Source organism: Triticum dicoccoides, chromosome 4A (genome assembly GCF_002162155.2).
Source record: "Triticum dicoccoides isolate Atlit2015 ecotype Zavitan chromosome 4A, WEW_v2.0, whole genome shotgun sequence".
NCBI classification, from domain to species: Eukaryota; Viridiplantae; Streptophyta; class Magnoliopsida; order Poales; family Poaceae; genus Triticum; species Triticum dicoccoides.
This window is the reverse complement of record NC_041386.1, coordinates 3,366,301-3,379,871: the sequence shown is the minus strand read 5'-3', so window position 1 is coordinate 3,379,871 and position 13,571 is coordinate 3,366,301. Positions and strand designations below refer to the sequence as shown.

Here is a 13,571-nt window from a genome sequence, read left to right as displayed (position 1 = left end):
AACCGCTCCCATTCGCCCCCGACGCCGCCAGGCCGTTCATCGTCGTTGTCGCCGCCCCGAGCCCGTCGTCGCCCGCTCCCCGTCGCCGTCGCCCCACGCCGCCGCAGGCCTTCTCGTCGTCGCCGGCCTCCTCCTCGTCGTTGCGTGCGCCATCTCCGGCCCCCTCCCCGTCGCCCCACGCCGCGTCGCCGGCCTCCCCCGCATTGTCGCTCGCCTCCTCCCCGTCCCCGGCCTCCTCCCCGTTGCGCCCCAGTGAGCTCCCCGCCCCTTCCCATCGATCCCTGTCGCTCTGACCATCGCCGCCGCCGCCGCTGCTCTCTGTGTGTGATAAATTTTTTCATATGTGTATGTATATGCTCATATGTATTTGGATTTGGCTATGTATGTATGTATATGCTCATATGTATGTACGTATGTATGTATATGCTCTCTGTATATGGATTTGGCTATGTATATGCTCTCTGTATATGCTCATATGTATGTATGTTCATATAGCATTTTTTTCTATATATGAATTATTTTTTTGTTCATGGATATATGCTAAAGAAAACGAGGGGGGTGATAGATGATGATGAGGGGTCGAGAGGGGGACGAGAGGTCAAGAGGGGTCGAGGGGAGAAAAAAATGTTATCAGGGACGAGGGTCGTCGAGGGGTCGAGAGAGGGACGAGGGGTCGAGAGGGGTACGAACCGGGACCAATACTCTGTGTATATAAGCATGACTTAGAAAGAAGAAGAGGAGAGGAAGAAGAGGAGAAATAAATAAGAAGAAGAAAAAAGTTCTATTTTCTCTTCTTCTCCACTATTCCTTTCTTCTTCTCCTCTTTTTCTTCTTCTTTTTTTTCTTCGATCTTCTCCTCTAGCTATTCCTTTCTTCTTCTCCTCTTACTTCTTCTTCTTCTTCTTTTTCTTAATTTTTATCGGGAACGAGGGTGTCGAGGATCGCCGAGGGGTCGAGGGTCGGGAACTAGGGTAGAGGGTCGAGGGTCGTTAAGGGGTCAAGGGTCGAGGGTTTCAAGGTCGAGGGTTCGAGGGTTCTATAGGGTCGAGGGATCGAGGGTCGAGGGTTCCAGGGTCGTCTAGGGGTCGAGGGTTCCAGGGTCGTCGAGGGTTCGAGGGGTCGAGGATCGCCGAGGGGTCGAGGATCGCCGAGGGGTCGAGAGAGGTTTCCTAGTGTCAAAGTATTGAAGAAATCCATGGCTTCATCATTAGCCGGAAGTAACCAGGGCATGACGAAGTCCTCCAAAGTTATTTTGGAATGGTGTCCCGGATAGGATAATTTGCCTTTTGTATGAATTTCAGCAAAGGCCTTCCAAATAACGATATTTGGAAGGTTCTTGCTGAACTTTGTACCAAAAAGCGAATTATCCTATCTAGGACTCCGTTCCAAAATAATTAAGTCTTTGTTCTTTTTTCTAGCCCTCCGGATCGAGCACAACTTCGGTAAAGATACGAGGCCCGAAGAAAAAGTTGAGCTCGGATGAAAAGTTTGAGATCATAGCAATCGCGCCCGACGGCCAACCGATTGAACCCATCCGAACAAAGAACACATTTGTTGCTCAGTGCGGGGTTCTGGTTAGGGACAAGATCCCGATAAGCATCCAGCAATGGTTTAAGCCGGCTACAGAAGACCCTGAGGTGTCTTATGTCAATGATATGCAGAAAAATGATCTTTGGACTGAGCTGAAGTCAAATTTCACCCTACTGCCAGAGGATAATCCAGAGAACCCAGTTAAAGAGCAATTAATCAAGTCTTTTGCTCTTAAGAGGATGGCAGAACTATTCAGGAGGTGGAAGAAAGAACTGAATAAGTTTGTCGAAAATAATGAAACACCAGAATTCAAGGGCAGATATGAGAAGATCAGAGATCACTGGCCCGCATTTGTGGCCCACAAGGCATCGGAAAAGAGTAAGAAGATGTCGGCGACAAACAAGCAAAATGTTGCGAAGAAGAAGCTTCACCATCGCACGGGGTCAGGTGGCTACCTCGCAGCCCTGCCTAAGTGGGCCAAGACTGAGAATGATCTGGTTGATAAAGGGATCGAACCAGAGACAATTAACTGGCCAGACCATTGCAGGACTTGGTTCTTCGGGGCTGGCGGAACCTTGGACCCTGTAACAGGGAAGTGCATTTGGACGAACGATCAAATGGACATACCAGTCAGGAAGCTTAAGCAGTATATCGAAGCAGCGCAGCAAGGGAAGTTCTTTCCAGACAGAGAGAACGACGAGCTCACAATGGCCCTCGGGAATCCTGAGCACCCTGGACGGACACGAGGCACGCTAGGCTCCATTCCGTGGAAGGTTGGGTTTCCGGACGCAGGCGGTTACAAATCCCATGAGAGGAGGGAAAAAGTGCAGCAGACCCAAATGCAGGCGCTGCAAGCAAAGGTAGACGCGATAGAGGAACGAGAAGCAAATCGCAGCAAACGTACTATCGATGCTTCCCCCGAAGCTACCCCGCCATCTTAGCGCAGAAGCAGTGTGGCTTCCACCGAGCTGCTTCAGCCGGAGCATGCCTTGACGGCTCCTGCCAGCTATCCCATGGATGCTATCACGGAGTCTCAAAATTGCCACCTTATGACGCAATGGATGAATTTGAAGGTCAAGGCGGCTGTTGGCTCTGTTTATCCTACTGAACCCGGCGCAACTTTTTACTGCCGGCCGATTCCAGAAGGATATGCTAGGGTGATGGTGGATGAAATAACGGAGGGATTTGAGGACCTCCAGCTTGACCACCCTACCGGTGAAGGGGAGACTCGGCTGGGGTCTGCTCTGAAGACTCCATGCCTATGGCGGAAGGAGATCATCAACCTTCCGAACTGGACGCCTCCGCCTCCTCCTCCTCCTCCGGCGAGTCAGGGCACTCCGCCTCTCCACCGCCTCCTCCTCCGGCGAGTGACGATCAGGGCCCTCGGCCGGCTCCTTCTCTGGCACGTGGCGGCACTCCGCCTGCGCCGGCGCGCCCGAGCAGCCAGCCTCCTCCTTCTCCGCCTCGTCAGCAAGGGCGGAAGAGACCCGCCGCCGCTCCGGCAGCTGCTCCGGCGCGTCGTAGTCCTTCTCCTCCGCCTCGTAAGCAAGTAAAGAAGACAACCGCTTCGTCTGCTCGGCCGGCGTCTAGCAGTACAACCAGAGGCGGAGGACATACAGATTCGGTCCTTCTCTGAAGAGTCCACAGAAGTTACCATACGAGAGGACCCCGGAGGAGAACGCGAAGATCGCGCGAACCGAAGTGGATGACTGGTTTCAAGGGTTGAAAGCAAAGAGACATCCACCTCCGGAGGAGAAGGTAGATCCGGTGAAAGTGAAGCGCACTCTGGCTGCCCTGGCAAAACCACCCAAGTCTCCGCCGAAAGGCAACTATGAGCGCATTATTGCAAAGACATGGGACGAAGAGGAGCGGTTGGGAAGTACAGTCAGTAAAGGCTGAAAGAACGACGAGCAGCTGGGAAACAAATTTCCCAGCTTGGCGAACAAGCGAAGCAATCGTGCCCCCCGCTCAAGGTGCCTAGCGACATCGTCGATCCGAGGATGGTGCCCGGTTATGGCAATGTTGACGATTACCTGCCCGACGATGTACATTATGATCCCATGGAGGTGCAGATACACAGATACGAGTATGGGAAGCCTCTTGTCGAAGATGAAAAATCTTTAACAACGATGATGCGAAGATTACATGATTGGTACTTGAAAATCTGCCGAGAGTCTGGGGGAGGAGTACTTTGTATGCGAGAGTTAAACCGGAGCATGACCTCGTTGGAATTGAACTGTTGCCTATTCCATTTGAGGAGTTCTATCAGTTTTTCAATCAATTGGCCTCGATAAAACAACGATCACCTGCTACTGTCTGTAAGTACTACTACTTCTGTCATTAAGTCTCTCTATATAGCTCATCTCTTTCATTGCATGTATTTATAATTATCCTCACTATATTATGCAGATTGAAGATCGCCAAATTGAAGAAAAGACAAATCGGTGATATTGGGTTCGTTAACACATATCTCATAGATGCAACTGAGGTTGAACATCGTCCCGAAGATACCGAGGCCAACTTGCTACGATCATTCAAAAAAAATGAAAACAAAGATATAATACTCTTTCCTTACAACTTCAAGTGAGTGTTACTGTCTTGGTCATATTCGGTTTCCCTTATATATTAGTCCAGGTTATAGTAATGTAATTGATGAGTTATGCATGCGTGTGCAGTTTCCACTATATTCTCCTAGAGATTAGGCTTGAGCAGGGAGTAGTAACCGTCTTGGACTCTAAACGAAAAGATCCCTAGGAGTATGCGGACATGACTGAAATCCTCAAGAAGTAAGTTAAATCGATCATTATCCACTATATCAGCAACTTTGTTCATTTCCTGATATCAAGTAATTGTTTTTTTTGTCCGGCAGGGTTTGGAGAAAATTCACCAGAAAAGTTCCGGAACTGCCGAAGGAGCTGGAATTTAGACACCCAAAAGTAAGTACTATAGTAGCATGTTCTGCGCATCTCCTAGTGATTCAAGCGCTAGTTTCATCAATACCATTTAGCATTCTTGCTTATCAGTTTGATTGACCTCTATTTCTTGTAAAGTGGTTGTGGCAGGAACAAGGGAATGATTTTTGTGGATACTACGTCTGCGAGTCCATCCGCCACACGACCTGTGAGCGGGGCGGATACTCTGACGAACAATATGAAGTACGTAAATAACAACATTCACAATTTTATTTTATTACCATCATTTGTGTTGAGTTTCATTCATTCATATATATATATGTATTGACCCCCTTCTTCAAATTAGATGTTTCGGAAGCGGGATGAACTCCTAGCACCAGCTCGCATGCGAGCAATTCAAGAGGAATTGGCGGCATTCTTTCTTGACCACGTGATCGCTGAAGACGGAGAATACTATGTGGACCATGAGTCCGTATGATTATATTTGTAAGAGATAATATTGTATATATGTAGCCGGTAGTGTCGGATAGATATACGAGAACTTGTTTTCGACCAATCTCTCGGAGAAGGAGAGGTGGTCGATATCACTTCTCTCTGTATGCATATATGTTCATGACGATCTTCTGTTTCCTTCGTTTGCTTACTAGCTAGCGTGTCTAGTCCTCTCTATACGTATGTATAGTACGTAGCGTCGACCAAGCACGGACATAAGAGAAGACACTTCTCTCTATTAATTATAGCTAGCTAACACAATATATGAAACACCTAAATTAACCCCCCAAAACCCCCAAACACCCTCCTTTTCAAAAAAAAACCCCAACCACAAAAATACTGACGCGTGGATGCCTATTGATCCCGGTTGGTGCCACCAACCGGGACCAAAGGGTCTTCTGCCTGGGCTCCGCGCACAAGCCACGTGGATGCCCATCTGTCCTGGTTCTGGATTGAACCGGGACTAAAGGGACAAGGCATTAGTACCGACCCTTTAGTCCCGGTTCCAGAACCGGGACAAAAGGCCCTTACGGACCGGGACAACAAGCCCTTTTTCTACCAGTGATAGCTAAACCCCCTAGTCCAGACTCAAGCCATGAAAGGCGAAGAGACGGGACCCAGGAAACCCTAACCGCGTCAGGGCCTCAAACTCGACTAGATCAACGTACCCCACCAAGAGCGCCAGCAGGTAGGCAAGTAGGCTGCAGGACCTGGCCTAGTCGGAGGCGGAAGACATGGGGGAAGCACTGTCTAAGTCGTACATAGCGTCCCGGAAGCCATTGCCTTGAGCGGCAGCACTAAACAACGTGATGTGCAACATCCCTAAAACCAACACCGGGGATGCCACGAGCGAACAACAGTGGTGTCGTGTCGTAGTCGGTCGATGCTACAGCCCAGCGGCCTCTGAGGTACGCACGCAAATGCGTCTTCTGAGCAAGCACACTCACGTCGAGGTCAGACCGAGCAGGTTCCGAATTTTCTTTGTACACACAAGGGGGGCAGGCAAGCAATATTTTATGGGTTTGGAGTGGACTCTATCTGTTTCAAGATCATGTCGCCCCTCTCCTTGAAGCTTGGCGGAGGCAGCAGGCATATGGTCAGGGCCGGCAATCCTCGTTGACCGAAATGGCCCGAAGTGGCACGCACGGTCGTTGAGCCGTCAGTCGATCTACAGCAATAGCCTATAGCTTTGTCCGCAGAACTGGCTAGCTCGATGGAATATTGTCACACGATCGCTTCTTCTTCTTTCTTTTCTTGTTTCTCTATCTCTAATAATATTCCAGCTCTTGCGTGTGCACGATTTGATAAAATCCACTATTTTAGTAGATGCTCCGGACGCAAGGGTGCACACCTACCGACCTACCAACTCTACGGCGAGAAAGGATAATGTTTGGATTGCCAGAGAGAACGAGCTTGGCAAGCTAGCTAGCTAGCTCCAGGTTGATCAGTCGATTCACAGGGTTGAGGAAAAAAATACGCATATGTTGACCGGCCGGTTCTTGCTGGAGAAGAAAAGAAGAAAACTATGCGTTTGAGAGTTTAAAAATTGTTCAAGATTCTTTGCTTGGAGGAGCACTTTATTCGGGTTCAAATGTCGGACACGGTGAAGATAGGTAGTACGTCCAGGGAACAGTGGACTTACAAAGATCCACAAAAGGATTGTGTGGCAACCAAATAAGTGAATACTCTGTCCGAGCAAACTCCCGCGCGGTCTGAAACCACGATCTTTTTTTGCTAGTGTGTGTACTCTTCAAGAGCATGCGTGTGTTTAGTGTTTTGAAAAAATAGGCAGCAAAACGTGCCTTTGTGTAAGGGAACACCAGCAGAGAAGAAAATTTATAATCAAACCGAAGAATCTTTCAAGCTTGACACTATCGCCCGTTACGTGCCTTCGACACCACCACTGCAGCCATTACAAAAAAAACTGATGGATCACCTCCTCACCCGAGCTCGACGCGGCTCCATCGCTAATATACAACTTTACGACCCTAAGATGGCTTACCAAAGACGAAGTCATTACCGTTGAACAACTCAGACGGAGGCAACACCTGGAAGACGCCATCGAATTCCAGATTTAGCACCCCGCATGTTTAAGACGTCGGAGGAGCAAGTCATATCTGTTAGCCACGACGAACCATGAACACATCACATGATCTACCATCTTTCAGATGTTGTCAATGCAAACCACAATCTACGTCCGCTTCTAAGCTACCTCCCAAGCTCCGCGTCAACGCTGGAGCAAACGTCGTCACAACGCCGGAGTCTGAGGACACAAGTCAACCATGAGAATGCCGCCACCACACCATCCTTGCTTCAAATTACCGAACCCATCCCCAACATAATATTCCATGCGTGAAGCATTGCGCCTTCACGAGTCGACGCTCGCACTGGCAAATCAAAAGTCCACATCCTAGGCCAAAATCACTAGACCTTGTTAGGAGTTTTTAGCACAAAATGACCTCCCCAAAAATTTAACATGATCTAACCCTTTTCAGCAACGCCATGGCTTACGGTGTTTCTAGCCCACATAGAAACGTCAAACCAACGGGTTTTCTGGCCTGACCATGACCTGGTTGAGTAGTAGTTGACCTCCTAAAGTGTGAGGGTAAAAATGCCAAATCATAGGGCATTACTGGAAACGCCATGGACAGTGGCATTTCCCGTAACGTGTGCCCGTGGCCATTTATCTTTTTTTTTTTGACAAATGGTTGTGCTAGAGGCGCCTTGTATTGATTTCAGATACAGGTTACGTAAAGAATTTGGCAGTCCTTAAATACATAAGTTGTCTAGCTTTACAAATGTACATGGCCACTTATCTGAGATAACCAGACGTCCGTGTCGTCTCCCCCGCGGGCGACCCGGACGTAACCTAGCCGCCGCCGCCAGAACCTACCTATCCAGTCTTCCCTCCCTCGCCGCCGCCGGCAGGCGCCGCCGAGCAAAGCCCGTGTGGCGTCGGCGGCGGCGGGGCCCCGTTCATCCCATCTCGCGATGCCATGGCTGCTGCGGGGCGCTCGGCCGAGGAGGTGGTAGTCACCGCGGCGAGACGGCGATAGTGCACGCGGTGAGCACGCGGCTCGCGCGTGGAGGCGCGTGGGGTGTGGGCTCAGGCTTCGCTAGAGTTGTTTGTCGCACTGCTGTGGCCGGTAGATCGTGGCTGTGCTCCAGCGTGGTGCTTGGGCATCGGCCTTGTGGCATGGATCTGCAGGGCGTGTGGTACGGGAGTCCATCGGTAGGCGCCATCATCGCGGATCTGCCGGCCGGAGGACTTGCAGACTTCGTTGACCTGATGGTCGCACAGCGGCTCACTGGTCGGGCGGACGGATCTCGATGGCTCGAGAGTCGTCATACGCTAGCGGTCATGGCGTGAGGTGGTTCTCCATGCCCCTCTCGTAGATCCGTTGCGGATCATCTTTGCACGCGGCTCTCCCCATCAGCTAGTCCTGATCTCCGGCGATGATGTTCTTGGCTGGCCCGGTGGGTGCCGGGGTGGGAGCTTGTCCGGCGGAAACCTCTGGCCGACGGCGGCGGCCACGTTGTCGATGACGCTCTCGACGTCATTTCCCTCCTTGGTGGCGACGGCGAGGTCTACTCCCTCTTCTGTATGTGCCCGAGTGAAAACCTTAGTTCTACGTGAATGGGCGGCGGCGGCGTCATGACATCGTTACCTCCTTGGAGGCGCCGTCTTGGGCATTGAGACGGAGGGTGTGCGCGAGTGTGCACTGATGGTTCGTGGTGCCGTAGGTGGTGCGGTGTGGCATCTACCGTGTCGACGGCGGCGGGTCTGGCAGCGTGGAGCAGCGGAGTCCTGGTGATGGACATGTGTTGATGGACGAGCGCAGGGCGGTAGAGCTGTCTGGTGCCATGGTGGCGTCGACGGCAGCGAGATCGGGCAAGGTTGATGCAGCAGTACAACATTGAAGATGGATTGGTGGCAGGTGGCTGCGGCGGCCTCATACTCGGCAGGCGTCCTGATTGAGGAGTGCGTCGGACTGGTGGGTGCCTCATACCGGGCAGGCGTCCTGGTTGGGACCTCGGGTCTTAGATGTTAGGTTTGGATGCGAGGTATATTTGGTATTAGGCCCAGACTATCAGCGCCCCTTTATCAACTAGTTAGGAATAGCGACAGATGTTGCCTAGATGATGATTTTAGTTTTACTGTTGTATGACTTTGTACGGTCTTGTGTAAATAATTAATAAAATGGCTGCATGCATCGTTCAGATGTAGAGACCGGGGGCAGGGCCGGCTCTGAGGAGGGGCAGGAGGGCGGCCGCCCCGGGCCCCCGACTCCAGCGGCCCCCGCCCAGGTACGTGGGCAGGTATCCATCCACCGGGGAGTTAAGGAAAGTCAGTAGTTAGGGCGAAACTCCAGGGGCGTACACTACCTTCCTTCTCCAGCGTACTCTTCGCAGCTCAGAAAACGATTGGGCCTAGCTAATTAGCAGGATTGTTGTTAGTTGGTTAGTAACGCATATGATCCACATCCCTGCGTTTGAGGAGTTAGCGGCGCATCGGCTGATCGGCGATTCAGCAGCAGCATGATTCATGCAAACAAATGCGGCGGGGCACGTACGAAGCTATTGCCGGATGTCAATTTTTCACCTCATCGCCTACGGTCTGCTCAATTAATCATCTGCGTGGTTGCCAGTTGTGGTGCGTCTACCTCGTCCTCGTCGTTGCCTGATCGCCCAGGCCACGACGCCAACCAGCCACCGCCCAGGAAACAGCGCCACATCCCTGGCCCCGTCCTCACGTCGGATGAGGTAGGCTATGCTGTGGCAATTTTCCCTATAGAAATTGATACAAGTTGCATCTCTATTTGTGCGAAAGGGCATTATCAGGCCTCGTGATAATTGGTAAGATTTGTTGAGTTGATCTAGTGTTGATTTATGGTGGTTTTCGCGTACTAATTGTTGACGGTAGGATTTGTTGACTTGATCTAGTGTTGATTCATGGTGGTTTTCACGTACTAATTGTTTACTTCATATACAGACATGAGTTGGTAAATTGCAAATATGATCCGCTAATAATTTTTTCAAGAGGAATATGATCAATTCAAATAATCCAAACGAGGCAATGATATTTGCCGTGGAAAAGCAAACCATTGCTAATCAAGAGGATGAAGGTCCTATGAAAGATATACTGCCGAGGTCGAAATATGTGAGTGATCATGAGCCCATATTTAATTTATATGCTGTAGAATTTAGTACTCTTTAAAAAAACAAATTTTTATTATGAATATTTACGATATAAGAATTTGAGATAATCTAGATAGCGAATGAAAGGACATTTCATTTTATACTTTATATTTTGATGTGTATATTAGGGGGGCCTCAATTCTAATTTCACCCCGGGCCCCTTAAATCTCAGGACCGGCCCTGGCCGGGGGTCCTCCTTCTTTTCTGAAAAAAACATGGCCACTTATCTACTCATGGGAAAAACGGTGATGAGCTTGACGTGTCTAAATGGGATAGAAACGCCACAAGTCATGGCAATCAAAAGGATCAGATCATGCTAATTTTTTTGAAAGGGTTCAGATCATACTAGAAAATCCTGACAATGTCAAACTAGTGATTTTGGCCCACAACCTATCCCATTGGTACGGACGCGGAGTTTGGGTGCTCGGGCGCAGCTGTACCCGAAATCCCGCTCGTTGGTTGTCGTCCGGGGATTCCCATAATGTGGTCTGACAAGTCTGTAGCGATGCGTTAGTAATTCGGTACTCTCTCCATTCCACAATGTAGTGCTTCCTCTATCCACGTGCTTCAGCTTTGACCATAAATTTAACTACCAAGACCGATTGCGGCGGGAGCAAAAATTATATCAGTGAATTCGTATTCGAATGAAGTTTTCAATTATATAATTTTTTCTTCGGCCGTAGTTGATCTCATTCGTTAAATTTATGGTCAAAGTTGAACCTCGGGAAGCACGGGCACACTATATTTTGGAACGGAGTGAGTATACGGCGTGGCAGCGTATGGTACAGTGCCTGGGCGCGGGCCCGAATCGTAGGTGTAGGTGAACGTCCCGTGTGCTTATAATTCTGGTCCGTTGACCAGATAGTTTACCTGTAGGCTGAGCCGTGGAGCATGGGTTTGGCTCAGGATCGCGTGTCTCGACGGCGTGTGTGACAGACGATTGTGGGGCCGCAGTTATGGAGAGGCAGCTGCCGACAACTGAATCCCGCAAACCCTTCCTCTCGGCGGTTCTCGAAACCAGCCACCGCCGCGGGGCAGCTATAATCCATCCCCATTGCCATCGAAGGCTGTTGCGGTAAGCGATGATGGAGGACGCTGGCCTGGACTTCCTGCTGGACGTGGTCGACAGGTAAGAGAACTGTGCCCAAATTCGAGATCTATCGTTTTTTTTTTGGCGGCGAGGAGGATACTGGTCGACGCGTGAATATTTGGTGCTCCTCAGCGTCTTGGACATGTATTTGCAGATTTCCCCTATGTAAAGACTTCGCGGATTGCTTGGAGCACCCAGATCCGGTTCCTCTGGCGCGGATTGATGCGCCGAGCGTTCAGCAGTCTGAATCAAACGCTGGTTCAGGGTGCGGGCAGCCAGTTGGCGGCTGTAGCCAGGAGCGGCAAGCAGGCGATGGGCGCCGTCGCCGCGAGACATCTCCGGCGAGGTCCGCACAGTCAACAGACCAGTCTTGCAAGGGTGAACCCGGAGGCGCCGGGGTGGACAAAAAGGTTCTGTAACCATTGCATTCCGTCTGCTCTGAATTTTTTCCTGGAGTGCAACTCCATTTGTCCTAGTACGGAGTGTAGTTCGCTGCCATGTTATCTATAACGAACTGTGACAGACTGACAGTAATTGTTTTTTGATGAACGGTTGGCAGATACCAGGCATGCTGAATGTTGTCTCCGGCAGGGGATTAGTCACTCGATTTTAGGCATGTCAACAAAGGTGCATGTATAGGTACAGACAAGGAAATGTTATTCAGAGTTCGTAGATTCAAAAATCTAGAAACCCATAATAAGTGGAACTCTAGTTGACAAAATAAGCAGGAGGCATGATTTTCTATTTCACGGCAGACCATCAATAGTAGTACATAGGAAAAAATGTATTTCCTGTTCAAACTGTGTTTGCTTTGGTTCAGGTGTCAATTTTTTTGAATAAGTTGAAAGTTTGTTTCCATGGTTAGTGTGAGCATCCCCGTCATCAGAAAACATATTTTGCATCTGATATCCTGAACTGCTTTTGGCGCATTTCTGGTTGTTGAGACTTATAATTTTGTGTTGTTCGTGTACCAGCCCCGCCTTCCAGGCCCTGTCTCCTGTTGTGCACAACTGACCAAGCTTGCATGTTGATGTAAAATCAGGTTGCGTCTTGACGGTGCGCCACCAGACAGAACCCCGCGTGCATCAAGGATGAGTGCTCTAGAGACGTCGTTTCACAAGTTTGCCGAGGAACCAACGAAAGGATTAAATTTTGATTCACTTGGTGAGGCGTATAACTTCTACAATTTGTACTCAAGGGAGATCGGCTTCGGGATAAGATATGGGAAAAGCATGTTGAATGCAGAGATGACGAAATCAATGCAGAAGATTGTTTGCGGCTGCTCGGCATGGTTTTGATTTTCGGCCGAGAAAATCATATCTCAGCCGTAATTCGGTCATCTCGCTTGGGCCCGGTAGAATACTTTGTCGGTTGAATTTTTCGGCCCAATTCAAATTCTTTTGGCCCAACCCAGCTTGTGGAGGCTTCCAGTTATGCTTTGCCTCAGCCGAAACGACCGAAACGAACACCCAAACCCTAAACAATCTTATTTTCTCCTCCTGTCTTGTGCGGCGGCGGCGCTGCGCACTAGGGGCACCCGCACAGCAGCCGCACGTCCATGTCTCATCGCTGTCGGCCCCCAACTCATGACTCCCGCTCCTGTATCGTTCGCCTCTGCCGGCTGCCGCTGAAGCCGTCGGCAACTCCTCCATAACTCTGCTAAAGACTGAGGTACCTGCATGTCTTTTTTGTGAGGCGTTGTTCGCTCGATGGTTGATGCAATTAACAAACCTTCTCCTTTCTGTTTGTTCTTGAAGGCTGCTCCGTGGCGATCTGCATGTCTTTCTTTGCGTAACTTGTTTGTGTGGACTACAGGGAACTTTTTATGCTGATTTTAATCCCCGGTGCTAGTCTGCTAAACATTATATTTTCTAGTTCCCGGATTTATGTTGGACTTTTGTTTTTGGTATCAGTTGATTTCAATTTTTTGGTTAAATTTTGACCAAAATCAAATTTTGGTTTAACAATTTCATCCGAGATTTTACCGGAATATTTGAAATGACCGAATTTCGGCCATCTCGGTCAGGGCCGAGAAAATTCACAAACCGAAAGCCAAAACACAGCTGCTCGGTAAGATGTTCAAGCAGCTTTGTTGCAGTATATGGAAGTGTTGGGAGTAGTCTAGGAAACATTCTTGCAGATTGGTTGGGTTTCGAGGACTGTCAGGGAAACATTCTTGCAGGGGGGCTGCCTGGGAATGGTGAAGTTACAATACTAGCAAACGGTGGTGCTGACTGCGAAATGGGCCCAACTCAGTCGGTCAGTGTGAATGCCCTAGTAGGATTAGCTTCACCAGATAAGCAAAGAGGGGCTGGCAGGCCAACCGCCAACGAATAGCTGAGATAAAG

General features: G+C 49.7%; 1 protein-coding gene across 1 annotated transcript; it reads left to right on the top strand.

Annotated features, from left to right (window-relative positions):
* Positions 1-11,088: 11,088 nt before the first annotated feature.
* Positions 11,089-11,979, top strand: LOC119288492. Its single transcript, XM_037568103.1, has 2 exons — positions 11,089-11,262; positions 11,378-11,979. Exons 1-2 carry the CDS (start codon positions 11,216-11,218, stop codon positions 11,640-11,642), a joined length of 312 nt encoding a protein of 103 aa, XP_037424000.1. The 5' UTR covers positions 11,089-11,215; the 3' UTR covers positions 11,643-11,979.
* Positions 11,980-13,571: the final 1,592 nt, after the last annotated feature.

Coding starts and splice junctions, on each gene's coding strand:
- LOC119288492 (XM_037568103.1), top strand. CDS start 11,216: ATGATGGAGGACGCTGGCCTGGACTTCCTGCTGGACGTGGTCGACAG. Junction 11,263..11,377: donor CTGCTGGACGTGGTCGACAG/GTAAGAGAACTG, acceptor ATGTATTTGCAG/ATTTCCCCTATGTAAAGACT.